This window comes from Ascaphus truei, chromosome 12, assembly GCF_040206685.1.
Source record: "Ascaphus truei isolate aAscTru1 chromosome 12, aAscTru1.hap1, whole genome shotgun sequence".
Classification (NCBI taxonomy): Eukaryota; Metazoa; Chordata; class Amphibia; order Anura; family Ascaphidae; genus Ascaphus; species Ascaphus truei.
In genome coordinates, this window is record NC_134494.1 from 24,042,379 (window position 1) to 24,062,862 (window position 20,484).

The 20,484-nt window shown below is 44.7% G+C and overlaps 1 protein-coding gene across 5 annotated transcripts in view; it reads right to left on the minus strand.

Annotated features, from left to right (window-relative positions):
* The window catches only part of LMO1 (LIM domain only 1), a 99,728-nt gene that overhangs the window by 24,547 nt on the left and 54,697 nt on the right, over window positions 1-20,484 (minus strand). For all 5 annotated transcript variants that reach the window (XM_075567032.1, XM_075567031.1, XM_075567033.1 and 2 more), the window contains one exon: window positions 167-380. In XM_075567032.1, the coding sequence (XP_075423147.1) occupies window positions 167-380 (214 nt within the window). The remainder of the gene's footprint in view (window positions 1-166; window positions 381-20,484) is intronic.

Genomic DNA, 20,484 nt, shown 5'->3' on the forward strand with positions numbered 1-20,484 from the left:
TGTTTGTTTTCAGAAAACTTGAAATATACGCCATATTGATTTAGAAAAAGATCAACGGATTAAAAAAAAAAAAAGTTAATCCACACTAGTTTATGTGGTCTGTATTGGTGAATGTTTTTAACCTGGGTAACCCCTGCCCTTTGCTTATTTATCCGACTGCCCTTACCTTAGGTAATCTCTGCGGCAAAGGATGAGATTTGCTTTTGTGTAGAGTGTTGATCCAACCTCTCCAAGGCGGCAGTCACAACAGGCACACTTTAGACAATCCTCATGCCAGTACTTATCCAAGGCCTTTAGCAGGTAGCGGTCTTTAATCTTTCGATTACAACCAGCGCATCCTTTCTGTTTACCTTTGGGTTGCACAGAGAGCATCGGCACACCTAAGACACAGGGGGAAAAAAATAGGTCCAGAACAGTTAGGATTTAAAGGAGAAGAGCACTCTGAACGCAAAGCTTTTTCAATGTAAATAATCTGCTTTAATGTATGTTCTCTGCATCTGCACGTACACCCACACTAATATACACACACACACCTGTGCAATGTTATTGCATTCTTTACTTTGAGAGGGACTACATATTCTTAAACAGTTTACATATTTGTGTCTTCTGAAAAATGATTGATTTGATTTTTACTGGATCCCATGCAATCTATCCTCAAATATTTAGTATCCTCCACTTTTAACGGTTTGCCTAATGATGGCACAAAAATGACTTTCCATAAAACACATTTTTTTCCCAAGTCCTGATTGAGGAAGCTTGTATCTACAAACAAATTGTCAAACAGCCTCATCATGAATGAGATTGAAGAAACTTTTGTAAAAACCCTTACACATCATTTGAAACACACAAAAAAAAGTATAGACATTTTTACAATGACTAATCCCCAATATCCAACCTATCAAACATATACCGGCTACTTTGATTGTAGCGGGAGCTACACCGCTGCTGTTTTTGTCACTTCTTCACATTGTCCCCCCACCCATTCTTCTTGTGTTTGGGTGTAGTAAAAACCTGCTCAACAATTAAGTGTTTGGGTCCATGCCAGACTTAGAATCCATTCAGAAATGGCTCCTTCAGACATCTGGGATCCTCTTACACTTTTCCCAGGCTTGTCTAAACAATCTAAACTGTGGGTTAACAGAAACTGCTAAAAAGGGACAAGGCTTATCTGCTACTTTGCTTTCCCATTCTCCGAATCATTACATCTGCAGTGATCATACTTTATAATGTTTAAGAGGCTGTAAAAGGCTAACGCAAGAGACAGTTATGTGAGGGGTTGTGTGTGTGCGTGTGCGCGTGTGCGTGCGTGTGTGTGTATATATGTCGTGTGTGTGTTGGCCCTGGGATAGTTTTACTCCTTACACGTGAAAGGCTCCTTTTTTTTGTTTGAAGGTTTACGGCGCACTCCCCGATTACCTAATAAATGCCAATACCATATTTTTGTTAATGCTACACAACTGAAGGCAGTTACAGTCCTGCTCCTTACATCTGAATGAAAGTGCCATACTTCATAAATCAACATTGCTAAAATGTGGACAGAGGAAAAAGGACATTATATGGAGCTGCCATCGCGGTTAAGTGCATCTTCTGCGAAACCCAAATTGAAAATGTTTTAAAGCGTTTTAGATTTTCACGGCTTCTATTCATTATGCTACTTGTATTTCGACAACTTATTTGTAATTTATTACAGAGGGTTGGTTTAAAAAAAAAACAACCAGCAAATTGCTTTGGTGTCCTGCAACTTTCTGTCTAAATGTTCCTTTTAGCCTCCTAAAGGACAAATAAAGTTTATTTAATAAGTGCAGTAAACACTAATAGTGTATCTGCACTTGACATTTTGTAGAACTACTAAAAGCCGCCCTCAGGCCTCTGCTAGCACACACACACACACACAGTACTTTACAGTAATAACTGACCTGGCAAAGCTAAAAGCACATGACAACAGCACTTAAGACAGTTTCACACAAACAGTGAGGTATTGATTCATTTGATAACAAAGTAGCCGTGCTACCATGGAGACAGGTCAAGCCATATTTAAAAAACTGTAAAGGCTTCAAAAGTGGCTGTTTTGTAAAAACCTCCTCAATGTAACTAATGAATGATTTAAAATGCCACTCTCGCTTTGACACTGCCTGTAAGTACACTTTTGCAGCTGACTGGCATTACAGTTAATCTATTCAAATGGTAAAAAAAAAAAAAATAGAATTGATGGCATGCCTGTTTGAGATGCCTTAAGCATTGACCCCGACCTCCTTTTAAGCTGACCAGAAACCACCTCCCCGGTTTGAAAGCTTGCGGAGGTGGAGAAGAAAAAAAGATCTCCTTGTGAATAACACCCGCGGCACGTTCGGAATGGAGAAGGTGGTAAAGCAGCATTATAGGGGGATGGAATCTGGGCTGCCGCTGATGGGGGCGGAGGGGAGGGGGCAACCGTAGTTCTGGGCCCCCGTGAAAGCTGTCAGTGGTTCTTGATGGGTCTCACACAAGATCAGGGTTACCTAAAAATGCCTCAAGTACAGGAAAAAAAATTAAAAGTATAAGGAAGTTACATTAGGGAAGCCTTTCCCATAGCCAACTTCCTACATCTGAAAATGGAGATGAGCCGATCTAGGGGAAATGTTGTATGGACACAGGTGCTCCCTAAATAGTTTTATTTGTTTATTACACACCTGCATTTCTTTTATTATAGGCAGCCCATTTGTGCTCTGAAAGGGATATTTGTTACCTCGTGCCCTACGCGTGACTTTTTCTTCTTGTATGTGCCATTAGCGTTTTTGGACAGTGGAACAGTAATTTCATCAAAAATAAATATATATATATATGCCTCCATGCAGGAGGAAAAGGATGAGACTGTGAAGTGTACTTTTAGTTGAAGGATAATTAAAATCTAAAAGCAGACCTAAAAAGGTTAAATACCAAGGACCTCTACGAACTGAAATAAAATACGTATTTACTTTCAAATGTTTCAGTCTGTGATGGATCTGTAAGAATCATAATGAAGTCTTTCATGTCCCATCAGACTATGGGGAAAAAAAGGTCATCTTTTGCAGTATTTGCTGCTCCCGCTTTCATCCATGCGGTATCAGCTAATCTGGATATAGATGAAATGTAACTACATAAAGTTTTAATTAACAGGCAAATGGGCATAGCTGTTGAAGCATGTAACACATTGAAAGCCGCCAAACCTTATCTGCACGGTATCACACTGTACCTGCCATTTACTTTTCAAAGGAATTAAAGAGTCTTAAAGAACTGACAATCTTACGAAAGGAGCGGTAACAGAAAATTGCAGAGAAACGGCAGGTGGACAATATCCTAACGGCAACAGAGCTGAAGAATGCCTCTAGCAGTTTTAATAATAATAATAACTTTATTTCATATAGTGCTATTCTCCCAATGGGACTCAAAGCGCTTCACAATTACAGTATAGTGCACAGTATGCAGCACACAGGAATGTTACAGGTACAGCCCCTGCCCAGGTGAGCTTACAATCTATGATTTTGGTGCTTGAGGCACAGGGAGATAAAGTGACTCGGGTCACAAGGAGCCGACACTGGGAATTGAACCAGGCCCTGCTGCTTCAAACTCTGTGTCGTTGTTTGTAGAGTCAGTGTCTTTACTCATGGAGCTGCTCCTACATGTTGTTAAACAGATGAACTATCGAACTGTTTCTGTTGTTAAATAACAGCATTCCACTTACAAATGTTAAAAGCCCAAATAGAGGTGGAAATAGGGGGATGGGGTAAGTGGAGAAACTGCCCTGGGTCACAGCCTCTTAGGAGGAAAGAGAGAGAGAGAGAAGGGGGCAAGAGAGGTAGTGGGGAGAGGGGGTGGGGTGTGTTCTATAAATTGGAAGGGGCGTAATTGGTGCAACTTGCCCCAGGAGCAAATATACCTACAGTAGTTCCGCCTTTGTGCCCATAGTATGTAATTAACAAGGGAGACATTCACTTTGACCAGATGCTGAGGTACTGTATGTGCACATGTTTCAGCTATACAGAAAAGGGTTGGCTTACTATTCATGGACGTCATGCAAGTGAATGCTTTTACCTTTCTTTGCATCCTGCAGTGTTTTGCTGGACCTTACATTTAAATTTTTTTTTTTTTAACACTAACAGGGACATATCCCTGTTTAAATAAAGCAGCCTCAGAGCTCTGAGAATCCAACAGAGAGTTGATTGCAGCCACTCAATTAACTAGTCTCCACCTGGACTAATGAGGTCTGTAAAAAGCCTCATGTGAGAGACAGGAGAGATTCCTTAGCTCACATTTGGGCTGATAGGAGAGCAGAGAAGCCTGCACACAAACACTGCCTTGAGCACAAAGGCTGTGCTGAGAGCAAGACACCCAGAGACCTATATTTCCTGGACACAGAGGACCCAGGAACCTGCCAGAGACTGACATGGAGGGCCACCTGCTTAAGGTACTTCCTGAGACTTTGGGGTGATAGGCTGGTAATGGGAATATCCCTCCAGTCCTGCAGATAGGGTCTGGGGAAGTAAGTTAGCCCTTACAAAGGGATATTGTTATTTTGTTGTTTTTTTGTATGTTTTGCCTGAATAAACGAACAGGCTCAATAAAGCCAAGATATAATTTCACCCAAATCGGTCTCCATTATATGAACCTCTGCACACATCTCTTACAAACACCAAGTAACAATTTGATCTTTCCTGCTAAGAGGCCCTTGCGTGTTAATCTCTGTATTTATTGAAGACCCCGTCTTGCACTGTTTCTAATAATAAAACAAAAAGAATGGCAAAATCATTGCCGCTGATTTTGATATATAATTTACTTTTCAACTACTCAACTGTTTTCCCCACTTGCTGTTTGTAAGAACGAGACACACAAAAAACCCCACAAGTGCCTGAAAAGTGTAAATGGCATACTATTTCTAAAAAATCTCTGCTCTAAAATAATGTGGTACATATAATAAGGGACATCGACTGGGGGGGACAGCCGGGACAGGTGTACCGGGCCTGGTGGCTGGGGGGGTGGGAGGGGGCCCGGAAGCAGTCGCTGCAAGTTGGCCCCAACCTCTGGCCAGGTCCTAATGCCGGTCCCGGCTCGGCCCTAGCTCTCCATCAGCTGCAGACCTCTTCCTCACACTGTATCCCTGTCCCAGCTTCCAACGCTTGCGGTGCAGGACGCGCCAGAACTAAGCTTGGCCTCGGCTTCCGGTGCGTGCTGACTTTGGAAGCTCGGCGTGGGACACAGTGAGGAAGAGGCCTCCAGCTGATGGAAAGCCAGGGCCTGGACGCGACCGGCAGCCGGACCTGGCCAGAGGTCAGGGTCACTGGGCCCAGCCTGACTATCCCCAAGGTAAGCATTTATGTATTGGGGTGCAGTGGGAGTCTTTTTATATGTATTTATATTGTGTTGGGGCGGGGGGTGTCTCCAATCTGTTGGGAGTGGGGCTCTTTTTAATATGTATTGGGAGTCTTTTTATTATGTATTGGGGGTCTTTTTATTTATTCGGGGTGGGTGGGGTCTTTTTACTATATATTGGGGGGGTGGATGGGTGTCTTTATGTATTGGGCAGGTGGGTGGGGGTCTTATTATGTATTGGGTGATTGGTGGGGGTCTTTATTATGTATTGGGATGTTTTTTCTTTTTGTATATATTTTGTGGGGGTGGATTGAGTGAGAGTGGGGTAATTGACGGAAGGTGGGGGCAAGTGTGAGGCGGGAGGGAGTAACAGTGAGACGCAGGGGATAGAAATACAAGCGAAGCGAGAGGGGGTGAGTGAGGAAGAGGGAGTGAGCCCGAGGGGAGAGAAATAAATGGGAAGAGGGGGGTGGGGGAATGGAGGGGGCTCAAGAGGTGTAAAATTGGGGAGTGGGCTCGCGATACCGCCGACACGGGGAGGCCCGGACGTAACTCTAGTCCTCGGCCCCAGGAAATCTGTCTGCGGCCCTACATATAATGAACCCCTTTGCAGTCAGGTGGGTCAGTAACGCATTGCAGCAAATAAGATGTGAGCCGTTTGATGTTAAAGCCGTATGTATGTCTTTATTGGTATAGCGCCATTAATGTACGTAGCGCTTAACAGCAGTAAGTTACAATCATATAAATAAGATATAAATAACACACAATAAGATATAAATAACACAAAGGGAAGAAGTGCTTCAGACTTAAAAGTAACATTTAGGAAAAGCAGTCCCTGCTCCGAAGAGCTTACAATCTAATTGCTAAAGCTTCTCTATTTCAATCTGAACTCGTCAGTCCTTTTATCCCCTGTAGCCAATTTTCCAACTCGACAGTATCTGTCCATAAAATGTCTGTGAATTGACAGTATAACCTCTGTTCATTTAATGTAACCATGTATTTGTTATAACTCTGTGCCCAGGACATACTTGAAAACGAGAGGTAACTCTCAATGTATGACTTCCTGGTAAAAAAATATTTTTATAAATAAAAAAATAGATTAAGTTCTTTACAGCTACAAGTCTCACCCATTGTAGGTTAAAGCTGCAGTTCAGTCAATATCCTGCATGTGTGTTTTTTTTAATAAATCAGTTCTGTAGTAAGAAAAAATACTTTTAGCATTTTCTGTTTTTAAAAAAACAACTTTGAAAGACCAATTTTCTTGTATTCTATTTTAACAGCCATTTGCTAAGGCACTGCCCCTTCATGTACTGTCACAAGCCCTGGCACACCTCTTTGTTAGCCCTGCCCTCCCTCTAGCACATGTCAGTGCAGGAGTGCTCATGAATATTCATGAGCTTCCACTGCCAGTCAAGCAGATTATAAACAAATCCCAGCTTTTAATATGTCACCAAATTTCGACCTATCAATACATGGAAAACGAATTGACCTGCAGCTATACAGTTCTTTAGCTAATTAGAGATTGCACACATAAAACTATTGAAGTAAAAAAATAAATGTAAAAAAAAAAAAAAAGACTGAACTGCAGCTTTAAGAGGGTTATTCATGAAACTGTGATGGTGCAGATTAGGACACTCTCCAGTTACTGTAAATCCAAGGCAGAGTCCGTGCGATAACCTCAAGTCTTTCCGTTTTAGAGAGAAAGTGGGTTTCCACCATTTGAGCAATTGTATAAAGTCCTGGCCACAAAACTAAAAAAAAGAAAGCTGATACTTTAGCAGCAACATTTAACAGTACCAACATTTAAGGGGCTGAGAAACTTCTTCAATCGGCAATTATTACAGTTCGAGCGCCACAAAATGGCTCTTAAAATGTGTCAAAATTGAGATTTAACAGTTTTCTTAAAGTGTGTTGTGGATGACCTGTTTTCAGTCACATCCCACACTAGGACGTGCAATACTAGTCTCTTTCGCTTTTAGGAAGAAGACTGATGTAAATGAACATTTTTTTGGGAAAACTCTTAGTGATGGACACTTTAGCTACTGATACAGTATGCATATATAAATAAATACATCACCCAGGACCATATCAAGGATAAAACGCAGTAGTATCAACACGATTGTATTAGGGTCCACATCATGCTACATTTCGGTTCTCGTACAGGGCGGTCTTCAGGGCTGTGTTAAGGTCCTGTACGAAGACTGAGACGTTGGATTATGTGGACTCTAATATAATAATGTTGATACTACTGACCTGTGTGGTGCTGTATTCCTATGTCCAGCGCAAACCTGTGGCGTTTGTCCTTGATATGGTCCTGTGTGATGTATTTAATTATCACTTCATTTGATATGTGCAAACGCCAAATCAAGGCCAGTTACATTACTTTTAGGTTTGCCAGGTGTCCAGTATTGAACCGAACTGTCCTGTATTTGGAAGTTCGGTTCAATAATGGACCATTATTTGCTTCATGGTGACAATTTCTTCCTGCGATATGTGTGGCCCGCTGCCATTTTTAAGTTCTGTATCCTTGTGATGTCAGACTTTTGTATGCGTGTATAACCCCGTTATAACGCGATCCGTTACAACTCTAATCCGCTTATAACGCGATGCAAGCGTGGCTCCCAATTTTCGTATTTATGAATACGTTACAACACGATTATTGGTATCTTAAATACTTTATTGTACTATGCATACAATTGTATATTATTTCTAACGCAATCTGCTTATAACGCAATGTGATTCTTTGGACCCCAAACACAGCATATATATAAGGGGGCTGAGTTGTAAATGTACCGTGTTAGCCGAGCTATAATAATCATGAACGAGTAGATGATACTGTTCTGTGGCTAACCAAATGCTTTTATTTGTGCGAGCTTTCGCGATACTGATCTCAATGTAACATCTCGAAAGCTCGCACAAATAAAAGCATTCTTGATATATATATATATATATATACATATATATATATATGTATATATATATATATATATATATATACATATATATATACATATATATACGTACATAGGGGCGGTGAAACCATAAAGTGCAGTGCACTTCCTATTTAGTGAAACAAGTTGTGTTCTAGTCCAGCATGTGACGAGTTAGCTAGATGAGTAGAGCTGATATTGAGTTATAGGTGGACTATGTACCTCTTCCCTGCCTTGGGGGTAAGGGAAGAGCTAGCCCCACTCTGGGTGCCCATGAGGCCCAGAGGGGAGGCAGGGACATCCTAAGGGAGTACAGCTGGCTGCTGATTCCTACGTGATACCTGTCTGTAAGCTGTGGATAAAGAGACAAATAAAGAGCTGCTGCTAATAGAAAGAAACTTGTGTGGAGACTGGAATCTCTCATCCCCTGGAGGGGATTCTGTGGTAGGGATTCCACCCCGTATCCCTAGAGGCGCTGCACCATTGAAGGAGAACAAAGGCATCCACCCCAGACACCTGTCGCAGGAGACTCAGGCCCTCCTGTTCCCAGCAGGTATGCACCACAAAGAGACATGTAGCCAGACCTTGAGACACCCTAGGGTACCCGATATGCGATTGGGTGGGGGTACATGGGCTATATATCTGTCGACCTTTTTCTGAACCCTCTCAAAGGAACTACTGGTCACTGTACAACACCTGCGGCTCCAGGAGATCTGAGCCTGCGCTAGCTGGGAGCCTGGGGTAACACTCATACACTTACATAGCGCAGCGATTCCACTTACCCAGGATCCCCGTGGTGTGAGATTCCCTTGGGCAAGAAACATACAACACCATATGATTGTAACTGTTTTACTAACATGTACACTTATACTCTAACGGTATAACCTTAACGTGTAACCTTAGTGGCTCGGCCACTCATCAGGAGCAACGTCTCCGTCCCCTCACCGCGTGCCCCACACACCGTGTCCATATATATATTAATGTGATGGTATAGGCTCAGTTCTTTAACCACTCGCTCAGTGTTCCTAAAGAGTTAAGTTTAGGGCGGGATCAGCGCCTGTTGACCGGTGTTGGTGCACTTGTTGTTATAGTACCTGCCAGTCACGGCGGTGACCGGTACCTCTTCGCAAAGTGTCACATGAATCAGCGGTCGGTCTCCTGGGTCTCAATGTCCAGCCGTCTGGTCCCAGACGACTCGCCAGCAAGCCTGCTCCGCACGCTCGTCCCTTTGTCCCTAGCTGTCTACACAGTAAGGGGTGATGCTCGCTACTACTATAGGCCATCCCTGCAGCACAGCAACCTTTGGTGTCTTCAGGGAACACTCCTAGTGGTCTACAGGGTAGCCAATCCTATGCAGGTGGGTCACTGACCCCCTGCACCCACACTACCTCTCTCTCCAGCACCCGGGTCCCCTCTGACTACTTCTCCCTAACCTCTGCAGCAAACGCACTGCACTCACACTGAACCTGCAGCAACCCACTGCACTCACTTGGTACCTGCAGCAACCGCACTGCACACACACTGAACCTGCAGCAACCCACTGCACTGCACACACACACTGTGCCTACTTGTCAGCGCTCACAGCACTAACAGCCGTGACACTGACAAGACTGCACACTCACACCTAAGGGCAGGGTCCCTAACCTAGGGGCCGTCCCTCAGTACCTATCCCCTACCCTGGTGGGGATTGGGGCCTGCCTGGGATCTGGGGAACTACCTTACCTGGTGTAGGAGCCACTTGCTCCCTACACCCTTCTGTCCCCTTCCTGCTCCCAGCTCCAACTGCCAAACGTGGTCCCCGCAACATTGTAGCCTTCCTCCACAGGAGAAACTGCAAAACCCTATTTGCTGGCTGGCAGCACGTGATGTGGGTGAAAGGGCAATCCCCAGAGTCTGCTAGGAATTGTAGTCCACTCAGGACCTCTTTAGCATTGGGGCCGCGTGCGCTACCCTTACTGCGCCTGCGCGACCAATGCGCACGCTCGCGCAACCTGTCATGGCGGCCCCCGTTACCCGGGTACGCTGCAGAGACTCCGGGGACTCTGAGCGCTCCCTGCTCCGGCCCCCACCGTTGCGTTGTGCCGGCGGGTCGGTCGCTGCCTCCGGCGGCACCCGCGATTGCTCGGCACGCTACAGAGGGGGTGTCTGGAGGCAAAATAAGACCGGGGCTACATATCTATATCTATATACACACACACACACATACACACACACATATAGATCTATATCTCTCATACATATGCACTACACACCCCCCCACCTGCTGAAGGGTTAAATGTAATAGTTATTTTTAAAGTGTTTCATTTTCGATAACAGAAAATGCCAACAAACCTTCCGAGTCTCTGTGGCTCCGTAGGAGAACTTAAAAATGAGTCCCAATCCAAGACATGCCTGGCATTAATTGGCCTGAAAATGTTTGTACAAGGCTGTTGGCTAATGATATATGCCTGAAGGGCTTTCTGCCGTCTAATGTTTTATACAGTCGGGTCCCACACAGCTGATTTGCAGACCCTTTGGCTCCACACCCTGCAAATGACTCCCAGAAAGCTTCACATTAAAGGAGCTGCAGCTGAAGGCAGTTCAATGTCACCTGCATTTTATACCTTGTTAGTGGGGTTTACAGCGGTTTAAGTGCCAGCCACTGCGCTGCTTATTACCACGCAGAGAACTAAGAACAGGCCTAATGAGGGGGAGGGGGGGAGGAAGTGTACAAAGTGTGTAGGGGACGGACCTCCTTCAACATTCCCCTAGGGATCTAGTCGAAAAATCTTCAATTTGCCATTTATGACAACTAATTGGTTATTCCATTGAAAAATCTTTGCTTTAAATAAAAGAACTAATTATACACAAAGGTCAGTCCCCACCTCCCGTGAAGCACATGTAATTGGTTTATTTCCTTAACATTGTGTGTGTGCTGTACACAATGCTTCCAGCCAGATGGCTTTACATCTTCCGCAATTAACCCCTTCATTGCACAAGTCTGCTTGCAAATGCACTTCCCTGTATAGAGTCCTGTCCTTGGGGGGCGGGGGGAGAGAGAGAGTAAAGGGTTAAATACTTTGAAAGTTTTTCCTGCCTTTTGTGTGTATTGCCATAAGAAAAGGAGGTAACCAGGTTATAAAAATGTCCCGTGTTGGCTTTTGTACGGTTTGGAAAGTGCTGTCTGAAGCCTTTCCCGACGAGTAATTGACCATTAATTTGGCACAGAAACCAGTCTTGTCACTTGGGATTTTTAGCAACGGGGATATTTTAAGTTGCAATAATCTGCTCGGAGAGAAACTTGCAGAGGAGACTGTACAATGTGGTCATTTCAAAGTATTGGAACATTTCAGATTTTAATTTCAGTGTCCCATAAACATGCATCCTTTTGCGTTTCCTTTAATTTAGCTACAAACATTGAACAATTAAGTTGGGTGCCACATTAGTTAACATTTATGACTCCGACGCAGGACTGTAGAAACGACAGTATTTTGGGGGTAGAGGTGCGGTACATACAAAGTCAGTAACATACATTTGTATAAGGTAAAAATGTATAAACCCAGCCCCCAAGCTACAACATCAGTTTCATAAGGCTTTGGGGAAGATGTTAGATTTCATATCACGATGTTGCATAATGGAAGCCGATTGTTTAACTAGTTACTTTGTTCTTTCATTCCCAGTATTTTCACCATGCGTTCTTTGAACCAAAAAATAAGGCTTGTTCAAAATGGGTCAATTTTAGCACTGAAAGCAAAAAAGCATATTGATATTAGAGTTGAGTAGAAAATAGCTAGGTCACTAATGCATATTTGAAAAGCAGGCAATACATTATGTTAAGGCACCAATGTATTTTTTTTAAAACAGTTTATTTGCTTTCAAATATGAAAGAATAGAGCATGCCTAAAGAAAAAGGCTTGAATGGCCTTGAAAGGTAAGATTTCTAGTACAGGTTGGCCAGTAAAGGCATCTTTTCTACCAACTCCTGACACTGTCCATAAACAGGCCTCCTTTGCATTTGTAGTGTTAGGCCGCGTCCATGGTAAGTTCAGCCGTGCGGAGGCTGAGGAAAAGCGGGGGCTTTCCCTGGCCATGGTGGACGAGACGTGGGGGGCTTTCCGAGTGATGTCACGGAGCTGGTTCATCCTCATTGGGCGAACCGCACCTGCACGCTGCATGGACACGGACACTGCCTTAAGGCAGTCGGTTCACTCAGCGTGCGGACGCCTCCGCACGGTCTGCGGCACCCTGGCCCCAGCCAAAGAAAGAGCATACAGTTTGAATGAGTTACCAAGATAAATAAACCAAATCGGAACCATTTAGCCCTCCTAATCTGCCCATATTCCCAATTTGCTAAAACGGGGTCCGGTGATTCTTTCCTTTGCCCAATATTTATGATACCCGTGCGTCTTCAAGTATTTCATTCGAGCTCTGCAAACTTTCCTGGGAGACTGTTGCATGGGTCCGCTGCACTTTCAATGGTGAAATATTTTTTCTATTCCTAATACTACTGTGTGTGTGCGTGTGCGTGTGCGTGTGCGTGTGCGTGTGCGTGTGTGTGTGTGATCCTTTGATTACCTTTATTGAAAACAAATTACCTACACTGCTAATTGATTCGTTCTCCTGTGATCGATCAGCAAAGACCCTGGATTCATGTAATGGCTGCCTTTCTGTTTCAAATCAATCCTTCGGTCAGTGTAACTCAGCAGCTACAATGTATCCTGATATTACTGAGGTAACATTGCCTATTGTGACAGTTTACAACTTAAATTGCTGGGAATATTGGCAACAAATAACCACAAACAGGAAAGTGTTACAAAGATCTTGCACTGCTGGGTAGGTGGGCTAAAACCTAGAAATCAAAGGATGCTCGGTATATTAAAAGTAATAAAAAATGGCATTGAGTTTAATAAAATGTAAAAAAATGTAGTATTATATAATACTACATAACCGATGTAAACTTTTTTTTAAGATATTTTTTTAGGATATTGCTTGGATTGCGCCTTCAGTGGGTGCTGGGGTACTCGTGCTTCACATATCTGCAGTACTGAAATAACGTTACACCTTCGAAAGATCTTTTTGGACATTACCTTATATTATACAAAAATATGATTCCCCTAGCCGGCACTAGATTCTGTTCTGCAGTTTCACCTATCTACAAGCAGAATGATTCATGGTATCAGAATGTAAAAGACCCAGACAAAATAGTTTTATGTGCATTCACCTTCTCGATACACTTTCCAGAGGTGGTATGAAAAAAATTGACTTTGTGTCTCTGCAGAAAAAGCACTTAATGCATATTTAGCAACCTTAATAGAATTCCGGTGTCTATTGCCAAATTGCCATTTGATGTTCAAAGCAGTACACACAGATCAAATGTAGTCTGTCGCACGCCGCTCCCTTCTACTCCGCTTCCCAAATGTTTTAAGAAACATTTCTGCTAGCAAAGTATATAGGGCCAGTTTGGTAAAGTCTCTCAAGCTCATTTAGAGGTGGAGAAGATGAAGTCTCAGACTCTAGCCCGGGATCACTAAAGATTGATAAATTGTCAAGAATACTTGGGTGTTTGGGAAAAAAATATTGTGATGCATTATTTTTGCGGATTAATAATGTTTATAAGCATGATGGAATCTTGTGTTACTGACCATATCTGCATGAGGGGGTTTGGCAATTATATAGATCTATGGTAGTTACTATCTGAATTTCAAGCAATGATGTCAAAAGTTCCCATGTACTGTAATATAAATCTTTGCTACTAATAGGTAATGTATAATAATCGTAATGTCGTTTTTGATGGTAGCTCAATATCGCTGGGTATTGGACTTCATTTCAATCCCTTCTCATGGGCTCATGCACAGTAAGAGTTTTAAAGGGGTAATCCAAGCTGGCGTGTTTTGTTTTCCAGGATTTTTTTAAAACATCGAATTGAAGCAGGGGGTCTCCGGAGCCGAACCGTATTATTTTCAGCTCCGTGGACTCGCCATGGCGACGTGATGTCACGTGACCCCCGCAGCATCATTTGACGCCAAAGACAAGGTAAGGAAGGGGCGCGAGCCGGGAGGGAGAGCAGGCAGCGGGGAACGTTTGCGCACCCCTGGTCTGCAGTGTATTAATGTCAAACAATATTTCTAATCGTTACCAACATGATTTTAATATTTTCATTGTTAGATTTTTTTTTATTAATTATCAGGAAATTCATGGGTTTGAGAAATAACGTTTCCGAAATGTTTAATTCGTTTGAATGTCCAATGTTGGAAACAGCTATTTTTGAATCGAAGTAAAATTTGAGCCAGAATCGGAGAAAGGCGTGTGCTTGGAATCATTTATTTATTTATTTATTAGAAACTGGGCAAACTTTCGGGTTTGCAAACCAATTCAAACCCCCCCCAAAAGCTCGCAAACGTATGCACAAAAGGTAGAGTTTCCCAAAAATATGCCAACGTTTGTCCGTGTGGGGGAGAGTTTTGTCACTTTTTTTTTTTTAACCCATCAGAACTTATTTATTTAATGTGTGGTTGAAACTTATCCCAACTTCACATTGCAAAGCCAGTATAACCAGCCTCACACTGATGGGACCCAAATGGTCAAAACAGCTGTCTGTGAGTAGGGTTACTGTCTATGCACTTCTGTAACCCAGGCTGTGCTGAAAAGCTGTGTATTGCGGCAGGCATAAACTCATAGGGCTCCATGTTAAAATGGATTTGAAACAAAACGTGGCACTGTCTGAGTGCTCATTTGCATCTCGTTTCCCAGAATCCCTGGCTGCAGTGAAAGCATTGTAAGATAATGGGGGAAAGGCAGGGTTGCAGACCTGTCTGAGACATGTGAATGTGCTCACAGGCGATATTTTTATTTCCAAAATGTTCGAGCTCATTTTGAGGTTTCTTTCCATAGATATTTACAAATGCAAAACACAAACCTTTTTAAGAACCAAAAACCCCAGTGAAAGTGCCCCCCTTAGATTTTATATTATCACCCCCCTGCAGTTTGTATTTTAAATGCCGGGCAGCGCGCAAGACCACTGTAACTTCCTTGGCTTCGGGCGACACATCGCCATGGCCACTCATGCGACGTGACGTTACACGACCCCGCTGCGTCTTTTGATACCGGTTCCTAGGTAAGTGGGGAGGGGTAAGGGGGGGTCGCGAGCACTGGGGCTGAGCAGGGGGCGCAACGCAGAAAGTGTGCGCACCCTTGGCTGTTGAGCACATTTCAATAATCTTCATTTAAATTCATGTTTACGGGCCACTTTTACTTCATTGGGTGAATGTGGCATCCGTAGTAAATTAGAATCACATAATCATACTTCATAAACGTGTTCATAATTATAATGTTACAATGTTGCCATTGCTTTAATATAGTGTTAGTTTACAGATGCATAAAAAGAAAGCGCTGAGGCCCTCAGTGAAGTGCAGCATGACAGCAAGGCCCAGGCTTCCCTCCCTTCATGTCGTCACCCCCCTCCCGCCCCCGTCACCCCCATGGTTACCAGTGACACTCCGGAGTGGGGAGGGGTTCGGCTGGGGGTAGGGAATGTAGGCAAGTGCTGTGGGGCGGGAAATCATTCCGTGCCCCTCACTGAGTATTGTTGCCCTCCCTCACCTTTTGGTTAAATGCTGTTCTGTGCGCGTCATACTTTATATGGAGAGAAAAAAAACCCTACATATATAATGAAGTTGAATATATTAATATTTTGAGGTGTCTGTTGGGGCATTATGTTGCCTCGGTTGCTGGTTGAGGGGAGGGGGTGTGTAAGTGCAGGATACCTTGACGGGGCGCAGTACTACGCTAATGCTGGGTGGTGCATGGTGGGCGAGAGCGCAGGGCTCATTGTGCTTGGGGTAAGGCTCATCTCGTGGCCCCCGGGTACTGACGTGGAGTCAGGTGAGCAGCTGGGACCTTGGGCGTTCCTGGCTTGAGGGCCATGATTTGAGGGTCTTTGGCCTTATGTGTATTTTAATAAAAGCTGTGGCCATATCCCCCGACCAGATGTCGTGGGGAGGGGCTCTCAGGTCATGAAGGTACATGTTTGCAAATGTAAAAAAATACTGTATATTCAGACAATGGTTAGGACCAGATTCACTAAAGGCTGCTTACTTTTTGCATGCTTTAACTCGGGTCCTCAACTTCCGTCCTCAAGACTCCCCCCTACAGGTCATCTTTTCAGGATATCCCTACTTCAGTGGCTCAGTCGAAGTCTGCTTCAGCACAGGGGGCTCAATCTTCTGAAGCAGGGATATCCTGCAAACCTGACCTGTTGCAGGGTCCTGAGGACTGGAGTTGAGAACCCCTGGGTTAACTCCCATTGAAAATGAAAGGAAGTTAAGGCATGTTACAGCTTGTAGCGAACCTGGGTCTCAAAGCTCAGAGTTGGGTTGGTCCCCTTAAAACAAGACAAATGCATGGGGAAACAGGGCTCAACCTGTCAGCTGCAAACTCAACTGGAAAAAATCTATTAAATAAAACATTCTTCATTTCCATTTGGTGCTGGATGCATAACGTGAATGCATTAACTACTTTAGCAAGCTCATTAGATATGCTACTTTTGGGGAAACAAACTGCACGTCCCTAAATGTAATTATTTACTGTCATTTTGGGAATATGGAATTAGCCTTCTTCTATGCATATGGATAGACTGTGGCTTACAACTTCCACACTTTGATTAGAAACATTTCTCTAATTCCAGCCCTGTCAACCTGCCTCCTGTTAGATACCATAAACGGGAGCAGCACTTTACTAAAAACAAAAAAGTTAACACTCGTACTGTAGCTTCTCTTTGGGATATATCTACCAGATGCGTTGGGACCGTACCTAAGAAGTTGCAGAGCAGTTTATTAAGTAAGATTGCTTGGCAGATGTTTTACTCGGTTTGTGTGTTACAGATTCTAAAAGCAATCTTATTTATTTATTTATTTATAAAATATTTTACCAGGAAGTAATACATTGAGAGTTACCCCTCGTTTTCAAGTTTGTCCTGGGCACAGAGTTAAGACAAATAATACATGGTTACAAATACAGTTACATAATGAGCAGGGTTTACATTATATACAAGACATTGCATGCACAGTTAAAGAAAATATATGTTATGGGCGTATGTAACAGTTAACAACATATCCCTGTTTTAAATAAAGTTGAAACACTTCACCCTACTGAAGGAGTGGCTCAGTGAGTAAAAACACTGACTATAAAAAATGACACCAAGTTTGTCATTGTCCTATACCTGCTTGGTAACACCACCCATGGGGTGATCTGCATTATCCACTCACATCTAATTGACTTGAATAGTCTTAGTCCCCTCTGGTATGAATAAGGTATAAGTTGAGTACGGACAAAATGTAAAACAGAAGTATTAGAGCAAGTAATCAAGATGCATATACTAGGCATAACCATACATACTTCATGCATTAGATGCATACGTCATAATTATTAATACATACACACAATAAAAAAATATTTAATTATAGAAATGCATGCAGTCAAATAGTATCCGAATATGTACTCATAATAATACTAAAAAAATATTAAACATTCTCATAATAAGATAGTGACACATGGATTAACTTTTTTTTTGCTGTAATAAGTAATATAAAATGTGTATGTGTATGATATAATAAACGCCAAAAACTACACGATGTAAACTCTTTAAAAACATCAACTCGAGTCATTACACACCTTCCCCATAGTATGGAGAAAGTGTGTGATCCTAGGGAAATGTAAAAAAGCTACTTACACCCTACATTCCTAACTTCCATACATGTCAAATTTGAGTGAAATTGGTATGAGAGGAATTACTTGAAGTACCTTACTATGCGGGAGGCCTTCCAAAGTATATACTTAGAATTTGTTATCATAAAACTGAAACTAGATCAATTTCTTCATGTAGACCTTTTGGTGAAAGAGTACCTAATTCGTGTATCCAGAAGGTTTCTCTCTGGTGTAATTTAAGGAATCTGTTTCCTCTCTTAACTCCCATCTCAACATGTTCTATATCCGTCACGCGGAGTCCACATGGGTCCATATTATTATTATGCTTTAGTTTAAAATGCCTGGACACCCCATATGTTAGAACTCCTTTGAGAATATTTCCCCTGTGTTTTTAGGCATTTTAAACAATGGGGGGGGGGAGTTAGCTAGGGTGACCACCCGTCCCCCTTTTGCCGGGACAGTCCCGGTTTTTCGGTTGCTGTCCCGGTTTCCTGTGTGTCCCGGAAATGTCCCGTTTTTTCCCCGTGTGTTCCCGTTTTTTTTAATGTCCGCGGCGGTGCGCGAGTAATTAGCTGCGGTGCGCGAGTGAGCGGCGGCGCGGAGGAGATTGCAGCAGCCCGGCGGTGAGTATTTTTTTTTTAATGCCAGGGGTTGGGCTTCTCCTGTAGAAACATGCTGGGCCTTGCTGATTGGAGGATGCGGCCCGGCATTGAACAAAGTCCCGCCCCCCCAGCATTTGCTACCTTGGCCAATCCCCTGCGTCCCGGCATTAAGCTCCGCCCACGGCATCATCGTTCTCCAAGGCCCGGCATGTGGGAATGGAAAGGAAGGGTGCCTGGGGGGGGGGGGCAGGGTCGGTATGCCTGTGGGGAGGGGGGGGGAGGGTCGGTGTGGGTGGGGGGGGCAGGGTTGGTGTGCCTGGGGGTGGGCGGGGGCAGGACCAGGGTGCCTGGGGGCGGGACTTCCGCTTCCTGCGGCAGAGCACACGTGGTGTGTGTCTGCCCGCTCCTGGCTCCTTTGCGCGGTGTCTCCCCCCTCTGCCCGCCCGGGGTGATAGGAGGTGGGTTTTTCTTCCTTTGCCTCCACCTTTGCCTCCTGTCCTGGCGCTCCAGTCCCCTTGGTGCGGGGGCGGGCAGTGGTGGCAGCGCGGTGTCCCCCCATTCTGCCCAGGGATCCCGTGGCTGCCCGCCGGGGGAGGGGAGGAGGGGGTGGGCGGCAGTTTGTACCTTTGCATCCCGGGCCCGGCGCTCCCATCCACCCCCCCCCCTTGGTGCGGGAGATGAGCGCGGGGGTGGGTGCAGTGTACCAGTGTGTGTACCAGTGTGTGTGTGTGTGTACCAGTGTGTGTGTGTGTGTGTGTGTGTACCAGTGTGTGTGTGTGTGTGTACCAGTGTGTGTGTGTGTGTACCAGTGTGTGTGTACCAGTGTGTGTGTGTGTGTACCAGTGTGTGTGTGTGTACCAGTGTGTGTGTGTACCAGTGTGTGTGTGTGTACCAGTGTGTGTGTGTACCAGTGTGTGTGTGTGTGTGTGTGTGTGTGTACCAGTGTGTGTGTGTGTGTGTGTGTGTACCAGTGTGTGTGTGTGTGTGTGTGTACCAGTGTGTGTGTGTACTAGTATGTGTGTGTGTACCAGTGTGTGTGTGTGTGTGTACAAGTCTGTGTGTGTGTGTGTGTGTCTCCTCTCTCCCTGTCACTCCCTGTCACTCCATGTCTCCCCCTCTCTCCCCCTCTCTCCCCCTCACTCCCTGTCTCCCCCTCACTCCCTGTCTCCCCCTCTCTCCCTCTCTATCTCTGTCCCTGTCTCCCTCTCTCTCTCTGTCCCTGTCTCTCTCTCGCCCTCCCTTCCCCGTCTCTCTCTCCCTCCCTCCCCCGTCTCTTTCTCTCCCTCCCTCCCTGTCTCTCTCCCTCCCTCCCTCCCCGTCTCTCTCCCTCCCTCCCCGTCTCTCCCTCCCCGTCTCTCTCCCTCCCCGTCTCTCTCCCTCTCCTTCTCTCTCCCTCCCCATCTCTCTCCCTCCCCGTCTCTCTCTCTCCCTGTCTCTCTCCCTCTGTCTCTCTCTCTCCCCCCCTCTCTCTCTCCCCCTGTCTCTCTCTCCCCCTGTCTCTCCCCCTCCCCCTGTCTCTCTCTCTCCCTCTGTCTCTCTCTCTCCCTCTCCCCCTGTCTCTCTCCCTCTCCCCGTCTCTCTCTCTCCCTCTCCCCCTGTCTCTCTCTCTCCCTCTCCCCATGTCTCTCCCTCTCCCCCTGTCAATCCCTCTCCCCCTGTCCCTCTCTCTCCCCCTGTCTCTCTCTCTCCCTCTCCCCCTGTCTCTCTCTCTCTCTCTCTCTTTCTCTCACCCTCTATGTCTTATCTTAACTGCCGTATACCTACACCGAAATAACCTATTCTGCTTTCTTCCAGATCTGACTCAAGATTCACGCGGGAGACATCGGAAGACAGGTAGGGAACACCTCCCCTCCAGTATAGTACCTTGAGGGACTGCGGATCAGGTAAGATCCCAGGTGGGATTGCTGCTTTAGAAATTGTGAAGCGGGTGCATCCTGACACTGGTT